Source organism: Vanacampus margaritifer, chromosome 8 (assembly GCF_051991255.1).
Source record: "Vanacampus margaritifer isolate UIUO_Vmar chromosome 8, RoL_Vmar_1.0, whole genome shotgun sequence".
NCBI lineage: Eukaryota > Metazoa > Chordata > Actinopteri > Syngnathiformes > Syngnathidae > Vanacampus > Vanacampus margaritifer.
In genome coordinates this window covers 23,401,063-23,419,737 of record NC_135439.1, presented here as the reverse complement: position 1 = coordinate 23,419,737, position 18,675 = coordinate 23,401,063, and the positions used below count along the sequence as shown (strand labels likewise).

General features: G+C 36.8%; 1 protein-coding gene across 4 annotated transcripts in view; it reads left to right on the top strand.

Moving 5' to 3' along the window:
• The window catches only part of cadpsa (Ca2+-dependent activator protein for secretion a), a 186,908-nt gene that overhangs the window by 117,283 nt on the left and 50,950 nt on the right, over nt 1-18,675 (top strand). For 2 of the 4 annotated variants that reach the window (XM_077572524.1, XM_077572521.1), the window contains 5 exons: nt 733-856; nt 2,597-2,665; nt 12,902-13,008; nt 13,106-13,262; nt 17,732-17,873. In XM_077572524.1, the coding sequence (XP_077428650.1) occupies nt 733-856; nt 2,597-2,665; nt 12,902-13,008; nt 13,106-13,262; nt 17,732-17,873 (599 nt within the window). The remainder of the gene's footprint in view (nt 1-732; nt 857-2,596; nt 2,666-12,901; nt 13,009-13,105; nt 13,263-17,731; nt 17,874-18,675) is intronic. The other 2 variants (XM_077572525.1, XM_077572522.1) reach the window with 1 other exon arrangement.

The following is an 18,675-nucleotide window of genomic DNA, read 5'->3' as shown; positions in this document are numbered from 1 at the left end:
CAGGCACCCCACCGGTCCACAGCCCCCGTTATATTATTATTGGTTGTTGGTGTTGTAGCTGTTGTCGATTTATTATTATTATTATTATTGTTATTATTATTATTGATAGTTTTTATGTTTAACGTCTGTGCCTTTTACTGTTTTATTATTTTATTGTTTTTACTAACTTTAGTTTCTATGTTTAATTTTCTGTGCCTTTTATTTTATAATTGTTCTCTTTTTGTGTTGTTGCCTATTTTGTGCCTTTTTATATTGACTTGTGTACAGCACTTTTGTCAACTGTTGATTTATAAATCAGTTGGATTGTATCATTCATTCATTTATTATCATCAGCACACAGGTGGTGGGAATCAGTGCTGCGACCCCTTTGGGTGCCTTAAGCTTAAAAGTGTGATTGAAGTCCATGGATGTATTCAATAAGTCACCAGCGGTGATAGGAATCTCATTCTTCATTCACTGCCATTGATGGTCATGCATGGATTGCTGTGTCCTTTTCCGCATAGAGATATCTCCATGCTAGACCTGAGCGTGCCACATCACCCTTTTTTAAACCGGCTTATACTCCCTCGTCTGCAAAATTACTAACACCCGGTCTAACCCGCCTTGGTGCAGATTTAGACCGTGTGGCACGCTGAACTTGCACCAGACACAAAAATAGAGCCCCAAGTGTCTCGATACGTGATGATGTTCATTGGTATACAGACAATAAAAAAAATATTTCCTTCCTTTAAGGTTCTGATGAAAGATGTTGTCACCCCGGTTCCACAAGAAGAAGTCAAAGCTGTGATCCGTAAGTGTCTGGAGCAAGCAGCGTTGGTGAATTACCAGCGCCTGTCAGAGTACGCTAAACTGGAAGGTAAGGTACTCATACCTCATTGCTACCAATGTGGTGTGTCACTACTGTTGCAATATGGACACTACTGTACCTTAACTAATGGAAACTCTTTCCTTATTCAGTAAAGCCATTTTTGACTCAGATGTAATGAGCAGACTAGACTGATAGATATATTTTTGAAAAGTCATTACGGGAGCGCCTGAAACGGTTTGTGGATTTATTTATTTTTTCAGTTTCAAGGCAAGTGAAATTGATGAAGACCTATTCTAATAATCCATATTATTATTATTATGATGTTGTTTACATTCTTTTTTCACAGTCGCTCCAATTCTATACTGTACGTTATGTGTTTGTTTTTAATGACAAATGCCTTACACAGTTTGTATGCTCCCTCTGACTATATCTAAATAGCTACAAATGAATAGTAAGTAAAAATGCATTCAATTTCCCACTATTCTCTTTGCTGGCTTCCACCATGCCTCGGCTTCTCTTTCAGCTGAGTTCTACATTGGCTCTATCTCTATTTGGTCATTCTTACAGCTGAATAGATGCTCCCTTCCCTTGGCCTTGCTCACTGATGATCATACTCACCCCTCCCTTCTCATCATCTATTGGTACTTGCTGCTCACTCCATGGTGCTTTTAACAACAGGAAGACCAATAAACAAAACCCAATGACGCTCTGTTGTGGCAGCTCATATTTTTGTTAGAGCAGGTTTTCTTTAGAAGACATCATAAAAATATATATATTATTTTAAATGTATGTCTTTGTAATAATTACGTGCACGTCACATGATCAGGGGTGGGCTACCTCACAGTCCAAGGCTGAATTTACATCTTCCGCATTCCATGTTGATATCTTCTTGTATTGCCTTATAAAGTTACTTAGCGGATGTCCTTGTATATTGTGCACCTCCGCTGCGCTGAATTTAAAAGAAATGAGAGGAGCGGCTTTGAATGGCCTGTTGTGTTCACTACCACAGCAGCGCAAATGCCCGATTCTGCCTTACTTATTTTTAAACAGTTTCAGAAGTATAAAATGAAATCTATGCAATTTATATGTACAGAGAGGCCTCGAGCTACCTCGTATGTGACCTACGTCGTTACGACTTTACAGCGCCCGTTCCTCGTCCCACTGTAATCACGCCATTTTAAAGTAATTTTAAGTTGTGTTGTTGTTACCTCCAGCAACGGACGCCCATCAGCAGGTCGGCTTGCCATCAGGCGTCTCACATTTCCGTGTTTAAGTTTGAATTTGCTCCGCTCTGCCGTCCATCAGCAATGAATGTCAAACACGTAATATTCCTGCTCTTCCAGGTCGCGCATATATGTTTTAAAAAATTACTGCACAAAGTATTTTGATGTAAATATCGACTTTAACTGTGAAATCCAACTTAATTCAAAATTTGGGTTACATTGCCAGTGTAGAAACGGAACTTGTCCGTAACTCGAGGACTCCCCGTATATACAATCCACTAAAACAAATAATAATATATATAATAATGACCATAAATGCCTTAATGTGAGTGAAATGTGTAATGGGTAAATGTCACACGAACTCGGGGGTGGAAGGCGATCTCAAATTGATGGTATATTTAACCCTGCAAGGCAAATTAGACTGAAATTTAAAATATGCAATTCAGCAATTTACATACCTTATAAATGGTTTAGAAAAACCTTGGTCGAACCCTGGTGACACTATGGCCATCCTCTCTGACCCGAGCCTCTCGCATGCTTCGGTATCCTCCCTCTTTCTCTGTAGGGAAAAAGAGAGAGATGTATGAGCATCCTGTCTTCTGCTTGGCGTCTCAAGTGATGGATTTAACCATTCGTGAGTAGTTACCTCATTTCCCAGCCTCATCCTCTACCTTCATGTTTCTCTTGCAACCAGCATGCACAGCTACCACAAGTAGGCTTACGGTGTTGTTTTAAGTCTTTTGTTTCTGTCTGAAAATGTGTACTTGTCAATTTCTTGACAGCTTTCCTGCACAATCTGCCTCTGAGCTGTTTTTCTTTTTCCTGTACTGCCCAAAAGCACATTGTCTGTCTGCAACTTGAATGCATTTTTACTTTGCTTATGTGTATCTGCTTCCGTGTCTAAGATCATGATACACTCAAGAGGACAAAAACATACTGCAGTCTTTAACGAGTTTGGGGTCTCTTAAGAGTCATCTTGCGTGCAGCAACTTGGCCATTAATTAAACAATGTTTTATTCAGAAAGTAAGTACAGTGCTGGTTTCTAGTCACGTCAACATCTAACAATGTTGTTATTCATTCTGTAAATTACAACTTCTTTTGGTATTTGCTGCATTGTTCAATACTAGATTGTCTCACAATTGATTGAGGTTCTTTGTGTTCTCTGTTCTTCGCTATTGTTTTTCTTTTCTTTTAAGGGATGCACGATAATGCTATTTTCAACCCATTTCGATAAACCATAATTTAGAAAGTGTAGATGTCGATAATCAATATGTAAGCCGTTAATTTGTTTGCAAAATTAACTTGAATACAAATATACTTTTGAGTCCTACTATAAGTCGAACATACTACAAATACATTGAAACATTGTGTAAAGCATCATGAAACTGAATTTTATGGATATCTCTGCTTCAAAGACAACCAGTAACTCGTTCTGAGTTTGCCAAAACAAAACAGTCATGTTTTAAAAATGCATCAAAAAACTGTGAGGGTAACATTTTGGGGAGACACAGTAAACAAAGTCCACACTGGCAACGGCCATGATGCCATGATGTCGCGTGCATTATGATGTCACAAATATGTAGCACTACCATAGGAGAGGGGAGGGGTTGAGGAGTTGGGCACAACTCAAGCCACAACCACAACAGATGGACCAACGTGGCAAGTCAATTATTATCGGCGGATTTCTTTATTATCTGGTTTATCTGTATGACGTCAAATTGGTCGATAATTGCCAATAATTACCGGCCGCCGATATTATCTTGCATCCCTACTTTTTTCTTTTTTTTTAACATGATGATATGTCTATTCTGCCTTTATTGTTATCTTAACCCTGGCCAGAAAATAGGTTGCCTTAAATTCAGAGGTGGCAAATCCAGCTCCAGAAAGTGGTTTTAGCCACAGGTGCTAGCTAGCTAGCTCCCATGGTGCTTGTTTACCTTCTAGGGAGAGAGCTAGCTAGCATCAGTGGTAAAAACCAAACTGTGGCAGGTTTTTTATTTTCTGGACCTGGATTTGCCACCTCTGCTTAAGTTGTTGCATTCTGAATGTTTACATATGGCAAACAGACTCTATAATACATGGAAATACCTTAATATGACTGAGATGTGTAAATGCATGAAATCTAATCGTTATTGAGAGTGCTCCAAAACATGGAGTGCCCCACAGCCCAGTGTCAGGCAGTACAGATGTTAATGTGAGCGGTGCGCGCTCTGCCTGCCCCTCACAAGGACGATGAAACAAAGTTACAACAAAGTTTTTTTTGTAGTAGTAGTAATTAAGCGGATGTTCGTCGTCTTCTTGTGATGTTGGAGGCAGAGGTCACGCCACACAATTTTTGAACGCAACCTATAATCCATAGCGTAATCCCAAGAAAAAAACTAAGGCCAACCTGTACTTTACGGATTTCGCCTATTGCAGCTATTTTTTGGAATGTTACCCCCACGCAATTAACGAGGGAACAGTTTATATAGTAGAGCATCCATTGTTGAACTCCATTAACATCGGTCTACATCAGTGTTCATGACTGTTGAGGCACTGGAGTTGGAAATTAAAGTTTGAACCCAAAATAGAAGGTTAGTTTAAAGCTTTTAATTATGCTTCAATCAATTCCACACTGTTCAACAATGTGTTAGCAAGGGCAACAAATTAATATTTGATATAAGGTCAAGTTTGTTGTTGCTGTTTTTTATTGACTTTATCTGCTCTTTTTTATTATTATTAAAAAGGATTTGCTCCTCACCTTTATATTTAATAGTGATAAAAGCCTCCATTATAAAATGATCCACATCATAACTACATGTTTGATGTTTCTAGCAAACCAATCTGTGTCAAAATCTTGAAATAATTTGACGAGTTATGATTCATTTATTGGAGCCAAAAACAATTACCAATTACCTAAAATACGAGTGAATAGAAGAGATGAATGTGGACTCCTGGTTCAAGATGGCGGCGAGGTCTGCACAACCTCAACCAGCCGAGGCTTAATCGTAATGGTCAGCATGTGCAGAACATGTGTGATTAAACACGTACAGGCGCTCCCCTACTTGCTTCAGCGCTATATTTTGTTATATTGTTATATTTTGTATTTATGTTTAAAGCCTATATAAGTATATTGAAGGTTTATATAAGTATGTTTAAGGCTTGTATAAGTAACCTGTATTGGTTTGTACTGAAAAAAACATTTAATAAAATGGAGAGAATACGTACAGTGCTGTACTGTACTACGTATGTGACACAACGAGGCGATTTTTGGACTCAGACGCAGAGGAAGAGGTGGAGGGTAAAGCAGCTTTTAATTAACAAAACAAAAGCTCTTCAATGAGAGGGAAAAAATAAAGACTATACAAACATTAACTGAAAGCGCTCCAAAAGGGAGGAAGTTCAAAACTATATTCAAAAACAAAAATCACTCTATGACTAAACAAAACTAAGCTATACAAAATTACAAACAAAGGTTCTCTCACGAGACAAGGCAATAAAGGCAACAAGGCAATTGGGTATCAAGGCTGTGGTCTATGGCAGGCTTCAGTGGCTCAAACGAAAACACTTCGGCACAAGACAGGGAAAACGCAGACTATTTAACACATGAGGGTAATGGGGAACAGGTGGAAACAATCAGGGATCAGGGTTGACACAGACACCACACGAGGAAGGGCAAGTGACCTGAAACGAGAGGAGTCAGACTTTTCACAATAAAACAGGAAATGACAAGACACCCTCACCGCGGTGTGACAGTATGTTAGAGAGAGAGAGCGAGAGACACACACAGTATGTACATGTACGTAATAAGATAAATAAAATGAAGTTTAACTTACTTTTGGAAGATGTACTCGATGCTTAAGGAGATGATGGAGGAGGAAGAGGAGGATTTTATATCATGAGAGGGTCTTCGTCGTCGCTGGAATGGGCTTTAAAAGTTACTTCCTCCTTCATGGGGACAGGCGTTTCTTCCTCTTCCTCCTCGACACGTTGCTGAGCCTCCAATGCTGGGTGAGCTATCACAGCGCCAAGCGTCGGTATTAGCGGCGGAAAGAAGCACTACTCGGAAAAAGGCGCGCATACAAAATCTAATTTTCCGAACATTTTTCGACATACTGTACGCGCAGACATGTTCGTATGGACCGTTGTTCGTAACTCGAATGTTCGTAAGTAGGGGAGCGTCTGTATATTGGCGATATAAAGGCAAACAAACAAAGTCTCTTGTGTGAGCGCTTCCGCCAAATGCCGGCATGGCCAATTCATAATTACCAGGCTTCTGCGGAGCTTGCATATGAGCTGGTCATTTAAATCAGGTGTGTTGGAGGAAGGGTTATTATAGTTTTGGAATTTTCATTGTAATTAGTTTTTATTTTGTTTAAGTTTGTTTTAAGTTTATTTTTTTTTAAATTAGTTTAAATTAGTTTTTAGGGTGGCTCTGTTAGTTTAATGCTTAGTTTTATTAAGTCCTTATTCCGGTTAATATCAAAACATATATACTTAAAATCACATTTAAAATCCAAGACGGCGTATTAGAGCCAAATATAAATAAAAAAAATTTAGTGGGCGGGGGCAATAACCCGAGAAAAAAACTTGCAAATTTGCCACTTCATAATGTGGCAAATTTACGAGAAAATAATTTGTAAATTTGCAAGTTTATAAAGTGGCAAATTTGCTAGTTTATAAAATGGCAAATGTGCGAGAAAAAAACTCCGACAAATACACGTAGCGTAGCTATAGCCTAATGTGAGGATTCGTTGGTGGTTGATAGGACACTGTTTATAAAATGAAAAGGCAAGATGGACACGGATTCATTCTTAATTTAAATTTTACACGGCAGCTAGAGGGACAACATTTCCTGACCCCCTATCAGCTGACTAACACTAACCAATCAGAAGCTAGCATATTTTAGGTAAATGCAAGTGAATGACGGAGAGCAGCAGAGTCAACACATCAACTTAGCTACTTGTACAAAAACATACCAAAATGTAAGAATGTGTAAATAATAATTCTGGAAACATAAATGCACAAGTAAAATATTTATTTTTAGAAATTAACTTAAATACTTGCTCATCAGGGTGTGGAACTTCGCAAAGCGACGCATCTTTGTCGCTGGCCGTACCCAACGCTTCAAAGTGCGAATGCTTAACATGATATGGTTAAAGCCATTACTCTCTCCTTGTTTGAAAACCGGACAGAAAAGTATTGGCACAAACATCCGACTAGTACGCTACGTGTATTTCTCGTAAATTTCAGAGTTTTTCTCTCGCAAATCCGCCACTTTATAAACTCACAAATTTGCCACTTTATAAAGTCACACATTTGCCACTTTAGAAATTGGCAAATTTACACGATTTTTCTCGCAAATTTGCCACTTAATAAAGTTTTTTCTCTGAAAATTGCCCTTGCCCTCTAAAAAATATATATTTATACGTGGCCTTAAAACGTCGCCGTAAAGATCATCCTGTATTAAACTAAAACTATTAAACTAAACTGACTCATGTATTAAATTAATTAACCAAAGACTAAAACTAAGGACATTTTCGCTGTAATTTTAGTTTTGTAAGCATAAAATATCATTTCAGTTCGTTTTCGTTTTTTAAAAAGCGTTTTCGTTTTTACTTTATTTTTTTAACGAAATTGTTTTTAGAATTTTACTTTTAGTTTTTTCGTTAGTTTGACTAAAATAACCTTGGTTGGAGGAGGGAAGCATCTAAAAGGCACTCAAGTGCAATGTCTCTGTTTCATTTCTCACCCATGTAATTGAACAGGAAATGCGCAAATTCAACTAATTCTAATGAGGAAATCATTGACATTATTGTATTGAAAAAGAAAATCAATGTAAAGCATGGGTCAAGTGAGTAAAATGGAAAATAAGTTAATGTTTGTGTGTGTTTTTACTCTTAACATGCAGAGGTGACAGGGAGGCTCTGCCTCTCCTGCTTACCCAGGTCAACATGAAACTTTTCCATACGGTGACCATCAGAAAATTATTCACAAGAAACATACATTATTTACAGATGACAAAGCACAACACCTATTACATTTTTTAGCATTCATACTTTCATACGGGTGTAAATAGAAGTTAACTTGTGTTAATCATAAATACCACGCCAACCAGGCACATGGCTGTGCTGAAGTATTTCCAGCCTGAATGTTACTCGCCCTATTTCACATAACTTGAGTGTTTATTCTTCCTCTCAACTCATGCTTGTTTTCTCTTAAAACCCTCTTGTTGAGGTTGCTCCTCCTTTTGAGTGAGTATTGTGAAGTACACTAAAGAAAAAGTCAAAAGTGCTGCCTTTCATATGACTTCATGTGTGATTTTGCACACATGAATAGTTTTGTCCAACTATGAATGCCTATTTTTCCCTAAAATGTTTTAATGTTATTTAAGGCCTTGTCATGGCTGCTAAAGTAGAATCAGCCAAAATTTGTGTTGAAAAATGTTCTCCTGGCACTAGTATTTGGACCGCTAGGACTCTTACGTACATTTGGCATTTCCTATTTGCTAGTAGAACACTAAAGCATTCCAGAAAAGAAAAAGCAAAAGTTGACTGGTTACATACAGGGAGAGATTAAACAGGAGATAAAAAAACAGAGAGATACAATCATTCAAGCTAAACTATGCTACCAAATTGCGACTTCTAAGAGACTTTACTGTAGGATGTCCTAACAAGTCCTCATTATAAGCGTACAGAAGTCCCATTCTGTTGGAGCTGTCAGCCATGTTAACATGACTTGAGCTCCTGCAGGCAAATAACGCTCAGCTACTTGTCTTGTCCACAACATCACTGAACCACTTGAGCTATGCCACAGTGGGTGGACTGAACAAGCGTGACCCTGACATGAACAATTCAACTCCAATGAAAAAAAAGTATGTTTTTGGGTGGAAGGTTTTAGACAGTGCTTTAGTTGATTTCTGCATTTTCAAAGATTATATTGGTCAGTTTTAATTGACATTTTTGTGTTAATTAGGGCCAGACCCATATGCATTTTTTTTTAGGCCAATACCAATTTTGGGCAGAAGAAAAATAACAATTGCAGATTAATTTGCTGATTATTAAAAATAAATATATATATATATATATATATATATATATATATATATATACAGTATATATATATATATATATATATATATATATATATATATATATATATATATATATATATAATACATAAATATTTTCCTCCCCATTCCTTTTCAAATGGTGTCACTTACGCGCAAACTTTTGCCAATAAGATTTCCTCTGCTTTGAATGACAAGTCCATACATAGTATGACTTTATCAACAAATTTCATGAAGTATACAAAGTTATTGTACAGATTTATGTGTCAATAATAAAATCATTCTTGTTTGCAATTGCTGTACTGTATATGGTAAGAGTACATAATTGGGCTGGGAAAATATAGCAGTCACGATTATTTGATTAAGATTTAAATCATGATTAAAATTATTTGTGAATTCAAAAGTATTTATAGTATTTATTCAACTACTAAAGCTGCTCAACTACTTAAAAGTGTCATCGTAGCGTCATGCCTATTTATCCCTGCACTTTGAACAGTTAAACAAAATTGTTTTCGTCAAGTACAAATTATGTTGTTAATATTATGTGAAATTCAAGCCTCTTGCATTTTTATTACTCATTTTAATTCTAAGCATTAACCTTCTCTTTTATATATATTTTATCTTGGGTTATTTTTTCAAGTCTTGGGACTTACTGGCCTAACATGGGACCTCGGGGATTGTATTTTGTGGAATTATGTGTTATGAGTTATGTGGAAATGTGTGTTAAGACAAAAAAAATCCTTGTATGTATGCATCCTTGAATTTTGAGAAAATACATTTGTTGAACCCTTGAAATATCAGCTTTAAATATAACTTGAAATGACAATGACAAAATAAAACAATAAGAAAGTGAAATAAGAATAGAATATACTAAAATAATAGCAGCTGAAAAAAATACTAAGAATAAATACTGACTGTTCCTGTACGTTTTAGCCTCTTGGGGGCAGTGTGGTGCCATGCATCCATAATGTTCACACTTAAAGTGAGTACAGAAGAAAGTTATGATTGAATTATATTAAAAGTCAGTTTTCACACATTGGGAAGAATTTGTGACTTTGCGTTGTGTTATCTTGCCTGTGGGTATGTGTTCCCACAGCATTTGTGAGTGGATATTCGTTATTTGAAGGAAAAACACTTCCTCTCTTCGCTTTTTGCATTAGCGCTAGGCTAGCGATGTTTTAAAAACGAAGCATGTTATTGAATTTAAAGATACAGTGAATGTAATTCTTATTGTTGTGTGTTTAGTTTTAAAGTTAACTCCAATTGGGCTGTTAGGGACAACAGAATAACCACAATAACATACTCTACACACTTGCTAGTTGCTAATGCTATGCAAGCAAAATGGTGCATTCGGGGTACTTTTACAGCATCTGAAAATTTGTTTTTCTTCGATTATAACATTTTAAGGGGAAAATAATCGTACATTTGGTCCAATTGGCTGACTCCTTTGGCAGATGTTTGAAGGGCAATAATCGGCCGATTATAATTGGCGGTCGATTAGTCGGTCGGGCCCTAGTGTTAATTTCCTACAGTGTAGTGATATGGAGCCGCACTTGGAAAAATGAAATAAGGTAGACAATAATATGTGTGCTATACTGTGCAGTATGTACTCTATGCAAGCCCATAAAAAATAGTGTTTGGTGATGTGGTTGTGTATACAGTAAATGTTATTTATCGAGGAGAAAAGTTCATTTTATACACTCTAGAAACAGTTGGGTCAAAAGTAACCCAATTATGGATAAAAAATCGACTAATCCACTTTATGGGTCAATTTGACCCAACTTTCTGGGTTGTTTTATACAACATGACCCACATTTTTGAGCCAAATAAAGGATTTGACCAATATTTATGATTTGTTTTACACTGAAAGATCTTTTTCTTTTCTTTTTACTCAAAGTTGGGTCAAATTGACCCAAGTAGAGGATCGGTCCATTTTTTACCCATTGTTGGGTTATTTTTGACCCAACTGTTTTTAGAGTGTACTATGTGTATAATCCTGTCATAATGTATTTAACATGTTGAGATTTGCTCTCACTCTTTCCTGAACATTGTATGTGCTAATGTTTACACTTTGACTACAAGATTTGTTTTGTGCTCATTCAAAAATAGGAAATGGCCCAAAGGCAAGTACTGAATGTGATATTTATAGTTCAGAATCCAGGCCATGCAATACAACTTCACCTACCCACATCACAACTTGATTGTAAATGATAATGCACAAGCCAATGGCCCAATAGATCAAATGGATAATGTGGAAGTCATATTTATTGATGCTCGGCATCACACTCAAATATACGTTGGAGTGCATTATCATGCTTATACCATGGCCGTGAAAAAGTAAAGCAAGATAAGATTGGCAATTTTTAAGAAAAAAATGTTATTGCTACCAGGCATCAACCAATTAGAAGTAAATACAGTGTGTGTTAGCCATGGTATAATTTCATTCCACTCACTGTACATGGTAAGATGCATCCCATCAGGGCAGTCTTAAACGACAGCATCATAAGAATGACATTTTTAATTTGCATAGTTGGGAAATTTTGCTTGATCATATCAATATGAACTAACTGTGAAAGCTGAATTGGGAAATCCGCCCAGTTCCGAATATGAAAGACAAGTAAGTCGGATAATAATGTATATTTTTAATATAACACTATTTCACGACATTACTGCATGATGAATGTTGAATGTTGTTTTCATCCCTCATGTCGACCACATTTTCTCTCAATGTTGATGTCGATGTCTTCTGCCACACTGACCGAGATGTGACACATTGCTTTACTAACAGGATATTACTACTTAATTACTTCAAACTGTAGTAGTTGGGACCTCAAGTAATGGTATATTAGTCTTGTAAGGTCTAATTTTTAAATTGTAACTCTCTATTACTGTTTCAACAAAAAAAAAAGGGTGTCAAAATTTGTGGGTTAATTTGGAGTTATTTTAAATTTCCTTTAACGTCAGTAAAAAAACAACAACATACGATTAATGACCGCCCCTGGGCCCTTACTTGGAAAACCTATATTGGGGGAATTCCAGTTACAACACTACAGACACGTTCACGTCAAAATTTAGCAGTAATAAATTTAAAAATTATGCAAATGTTTGTGCAGACTTGGGACAAGTTGTATTTTACAATTTTAAAAATGTCCAGAATTTAGTTACTCGCCAATGTCTTACAAATGCAATTATACCATCTAGTGGCAGAAAATTACAACACAAATCAATATCACACTCATTTTAGTTTTAACTCATTATTATGAATTATGAAATTACTGTATCAATAGATAAAAGATGCAGCCATATTTCTATTAATTTAACATTTGTTTCCACTTTTATGTTAACAAGAGTATAAAAAAATGGAAACAAATATTGTACATTAAGAATAGATATAAAATGTGTGATTAATCGTGAGTTAACTTTTGAAGTAATGAAAAAATTACGATTGAAAAATGTAATCACCTGAGACCCCTAAAAAAACAAAAACAGTCATCCCTAGTTAGAGCAAGCTGATGCTCTATATTTTTAAATGTGTCCATGAGAGAATCAAAGTAAATCATTTGAGACCAAACTTACTCAAAATGAAAAATATGTGATTCATTTAACCTTCTAGCTCCAGTTGCTGGCAGTAGGCAGGATAACATGCATGTTCTTTTTGTAAAAATCTAAATGTCAAAGAACATGATTTCCTTATTTATCTCAAGGGCGTGTTTGCAACCCGTGCATCGGTTGCATGCATTAAACCTGAAAATAACCCTGTGACAAAGAAGCAGAATATTGAGTTTCAGGTGAGACTCTAAAATTGAACCTTTGTGCAACAGAGAATGTTGGCCGATTAGCCACTCCCGCCAAAAAATTGGAGGACACCATTCGCTTGGCTGAGCTCGTAATCGAGGTGCTACAGCAGAATGAGGAGCACCATGCTGAGGTCAGTGTGAATATCATATGGTTTTGTTAGTGGTAAGGGTGTGTATACATCCTATTTCTCCAACTCCTCTCACTCGTCTCCTCTACTCCATCTGAAGGCCTTTGCATGGTGGTCCGACCTGATGGTGGAGCATGCAGAGACCTTCCTGTGTCTTTACTCGTCTGACATGGACGCAGCTCTTGAGGTGCAGCCCCCTGACAGCTGGGACAGTTTCCCTCTCTTTCAACTACTCAATGACTTCCTGAGGATGGACTGTGAGTAGACGCAGGGGAAATGAGATGAGTCACTCGCCTAGTTCTAAAGAATATAGGACTGGATTTAGTACGCAATATGAAAAAAAAGGAATTCATACACATCTGAAAGGTGCTGTGATCCCCTTGTTTGTATAATTGTAACTTTTTTCATTTTTATTTCAGTCATTGGCAACAATGACCATCTAGCGGATCCAAATCTAAAGTACTTTCAAGATTTTTTTTTTAAATCCTTGTCCAGATCTTTTTGGTTGGTTTGTTTTGTTGTGTTTATTTTTTAAGTGTGCAAAATCTGGATTTGATTAAAAAGTGCATTTCATTTGATCCTATACTGTTTAAAATACACTGCAGATTTATTTATTTATTTATAGAGTGTTTTATTTAGCAGCTGACACATCCACGTCAAAATTAGCAGTAATAAATTTAATAACAATGCATATATTTGTGGTGACTGGAGCCTTGTTGTATTTTACAAATTAAAAAATGTGCCGAATTCCACAAGTTACTTCATGTTTAAGATTAGATAACTTGTAGTAATATGGAAAAAATGCACTGAGCTGTCACCAATGTCTTACAAATGCAATTATGCCATCTAGTGGCAGAAAAAATGACCTCAACACAAATCAATATGACACTCATTTTTTACAGTACAGTACATATTTTAATTTTAACTCAATTTTATGAATTATTATGGATTTACTGTATCAATGACTACAAGATGGAGCCATATTACTGTTAGTTTAACAATTGTTTATACTTTTATGTTAACAAGAGTATGAAAACTTAGAAAAATTATATTTTATTGTACATTTTATTGTATATTTAGAACAAATATAAAATTTGCGATTAATCACGAGTTAACTATTGAAGTCATGTGATTAATTACGATTAAAAAATGTAATCACTGGAGCCTAAAATAAATTAATAAAAAGCACATAGCGAGTACAGGAAAACTGGAGCATATAGGACAAAAGGAATTGTACATTGTATTTGGTGCGAATGACTAACGTAGAAAATTATATATTTTTTCTATTTATAGTTTATTACTTGATGCAGGCCACTGTAATTGTTCTTAAAATGGATGCACTTTAATTATTTTTTTGCTCTAATATCACACATATAACAGTGGCATACAAGAAAAAAAAATGTTTATTGTGATGATTTCTGGAAAAATATATCTCCTGAAAATTGGTATAGTGACAGACCTACTAGTATGTGTCTACATGGGGTCTGGAATTATTGATACCTCCGTGGGTTAACAACATGCGTACGATAAATGTGTATTCATCCAAATGTGTGTGTGTTTGACTGAAGATAAGACATCTTGACTTCGGTTGCTGCAGGTCTGCAATCTGGAGTCTATAATGAACTGCATTCTTGCCTGAGGGAGCTCCACGGCTCTGTTTGTGGTCCTGTAAAGGATACACTTCACCCTTCACAATTCCAACGCAATCAGTTGGGTGCTAATTGTCCCTGGGGAATGTGTACCCTTTTCCTTTAGTCAACCGGGAGTCAAGGAGAAGTCAGATTGTAATCCACTCATTCGTTGCAACCAAGATCATTACAAATCAGCTCATTTGGTCGTGCCTCAATTGGGCCCCACTTTGTACTACTGAAAATGGCAATTGAAATGTATACAGGCGGACATAGCTACAAGTCCTTGTGTTTACGGAAGCACGCACACAGGAAACACAAACTCTACTCAAAGTAACTTGATGGAGACATCTTTTCCACAGAAGGTCATCTCATGGCCCCTCAGCAATGCACTTATGTAGCAGTAAATAGCCTTAGTACCAGACAGGCAGCAAAATCAGGTTGCCATTCAAGGAGTTAATGAGGACCAAAGCAGTGGTGTTTGGGTCGCGGCGAGCCCCGCAAACACACTCCTGGACACAACACATCCAAGTGGACAACAGCCGCTGAAGTGGCTAATTGGGAGAGTGGCAATCACGGAACACAACAAACATTGCACCTACTGTGTATCGCTGACCTTGACTCCAATGCCAACACACACAAACACATACATGCTCAGAGGGAGAGAGAAAAACAAAGAGAGAGAGGGAGAGGAAAAGCAAGCACACTGCATGGAGCCGTGAGCCATCACTTTAGCACACACTGGCCTCCATTTTATCTCCTGCGGTCTTTGTCAGTGTTGTCTTTTTACCAGTTGGAAGCTGGCAGAGAGGGGAAGTGTAAGTGATTGGTTCCGATTTTGAAATACCCTGACAACTCAAACCTGGATTGGACACAAACTGCTTAGTAATGTATCACACCTGTGAGAAGAGATGCAAAAGTCACATCACCAGCCTCCTCTGATGTTTTTGTCTTTTTTTCTGAACATATATATATATGTATTTTTTTTTAGATATATATATATACAGTCGATACCATTCTGACATGTCAAGGAAGCTAAAACATACTCACCACGCAAAGCCTAACTTCAAAATAAAATTGACCAAATACAGTAATACATCCACGGCAATGCAAATAGCCTTATTACTCTTTTATTTTGACTGCTTAGTAATGTATCACACCTGTGAGAAGAGATGCAAAAGTCACATCACCAGCCTCCTCTGATGTTTTTGTCTTATTTTCTGAACATATATATATATACAGTATATATATATATATATATATATATATATATATATATATATATATATATACAGTCTATACCATTCTGACATGTCAAGGAAGCTAAAACATACTCAACGTACCACGCAAAGCCTAACTTCAAAATAAAATTGACCAAATACAGTAATACATCCACGGCAATGCAAATAGCCTTATTACTCTTTTATTTTGAAGTTCACCCACGTCGTGGTTGATGGCTAGCTTGACTTCCCTTTTAACGTTTCTTTATCGTAGTTGATTGACATTGTAGTTGCGCCCAGCATCACCACAAGGGAATGTGCCTTAAATTGCATGTTGAGGTCTTTTCATTTATTTTTTTTAAACATAATTAGAACTGTGTCTTCATTTATTTTATAAAACACTTTTGCCCATTAAAAAAGAAAAACATTCATTGACTCAAATTGTAAATTTTAGGTGTTTAGATTATAGGAACACAACTTTAAGCCATTAATACTTTACTTTACACATAACCCATGTAAAAATAAGAATGTGTCTGCCTCATATTGTACTTAAAAGTTATGTTACTAAATCCTAAATGGTTATTGTCATATTTCGGTTTTGTAGGGGTTGGGTTTTTGTATGTTTTGGGTGTGTTTGTCATGTGATCCTGAGTGCTTCCCCTGTCTCGTTATGTCTGATCATGTCCACTTGTGTGTCTCTTTCCTTCCCAGTGTGTGTGACAAATCAGTGCCCTTAGCCTATTGTGTTCCCCAGGTGTGTCTCATTAGTGTTGGTGTATTTAGTCTGTTAATAATGATAATAATAATAATAATGCATCAGATTTATATAGCGCTTTTCTAGACACTCAAATACACCACAATGGAATTGATACATTATTCATGCACTCACACATTCACAATGTGGTGAGGTAAGCTGCTTAAGTAGCTAGAGCTGCCCTGGGGCAGGCTGACGGAAGCGTGGCTGCCGTGATTAGCACTGGAGGCAATGTGTGTAAAATGCCTTGCTCAAGGACACAACGACACGTGACTTGGGGAGAGCGGGGTTCGAACAGCCAACCTTCCTCTGGTTACTGAACAGCCGCCTCCTCTCGTCCAGTCTTGGCGACCAGTCTCCTTTTGTCCAGTCCCGTCATGACGACCAGTCTCCTCTCTTCCAGTCCCGTCATGGCGACAAGTCTCCTCTCTCCCAGTCCCGTCATAATGACCAGTCTCCTCTCGCCCAGTCCCGTCATGGCAACCAGTCTCCTCTCGCCCAGTCCCATCTTGGCGACCCGCCTACTCACCCTGCTGTTTCTCCCTGCATTTGGCTCCACCCTCTCACACCCACGCACACCCACGCACACTTTTTCTTGACAGCTACATTAGACTTTTTTTTTTTTTTAATGGGGGAAAAAAAATACAAAATAAATGAAGACACTAAATCCTACACGGTTATATTACACATTTTGAATGTATTATTATTTTTTAATTGAATGGAAAATGTGTTTTACAAAATAAATGTACTATTTATCTTTTTCTTTTTCTTTTTTGCTGATCCGAGAAACGATCTGATCCTTAACTCGAATCCGTGATCCGATCCGAACCGTGATTTTTGTGATCCGTTGCACCACATTGTTTTTTAATAAAGAAGCACACGCTACTGTGAACACGTCTCTTATTCTCAGACTGTCAACAAGTAGTCTTAACAAGCACAATATTGTACCAAAACACAGTCTTCAACCACGCCCCCACCTGCATGCCCAGTGGCTGAGACATGGTCCAAATGTCTGTTATAGCACACTCAAATTTCACGAATGTCAAATATTAGGCACACCCATCATAGATTGATTAAATATGCGTTAACATTCACAGATGACATTTATATTTTTCTCTAACCAGATAACCTTTGCAATGGGAAGTTCCACAAACACCTGCAAGACCTGTATGCCCCCCTGGTGGTGCGTTACGTGGACCTGATGGAGTCATCCATTGCTCAGTCTATTCACAGAGGCTTTGAAAGGGAATCTTGGGAACCTGTCAAGTAAGGAGACCTTTTTGACCTTTGCCGTCTTTATACTCTAACAGGGTAAGAATGATCATATTACACCATAAAACCTAAAAGTAAATCTTATTAAAAATAAATTAGCTAACATAGCTTACCACTTTATCTATAAACCACTGAAAAACACTCTTTCCCAAAAATTTGACCCCGCTAATGTTCAAAGATGCTTGAGGGAGCCACCATTTTTCATCATTGCTACTCTTAACCAGATGTATGATAAAAATGCTATTTTTGTTTTGGACAAAATACATGCATATGTGCAAAATACGCACACTTAATATATTTAATTTTTCATAATACATTTCTCTGTGCATGTATTAAAGATCCACTATTCTAACCCAAAAACAAAGGGGTTTGAAGACACAACAAAATAATCATAAATATAATGGGGTTTTTTTCCAGTGCAAAGGGCTCTCTTGCATTAATAAATACCATTACCAGTATGTTTTCCCTGCAAATCATTCTAAATTATTAGGCCTATACTCCTGATGTAGGAGTATAGGGTAGTACACGACCCGGACTATAGTCGATGCAATTCGCATATTCGCTGTTTTTTCTATCTTTCTTTCTTTTTCTCAACATTTTTGTAATATTTGTTTGTTTTTGCAAGGATACCCTCCACCTTTTTCCTGGGTTTGTAAAAAAAAAAGATAGAAAGAAAGAAAAAGAAAATTTTAATGTTTTTTTCACCCCCAAAACTTTTTTTTTTTTTTTTTTTATCTAGACACTCATTTTAGAGTTGCAGATCAACTGTTGTAGATCAACGTAAATTCCACCAGAC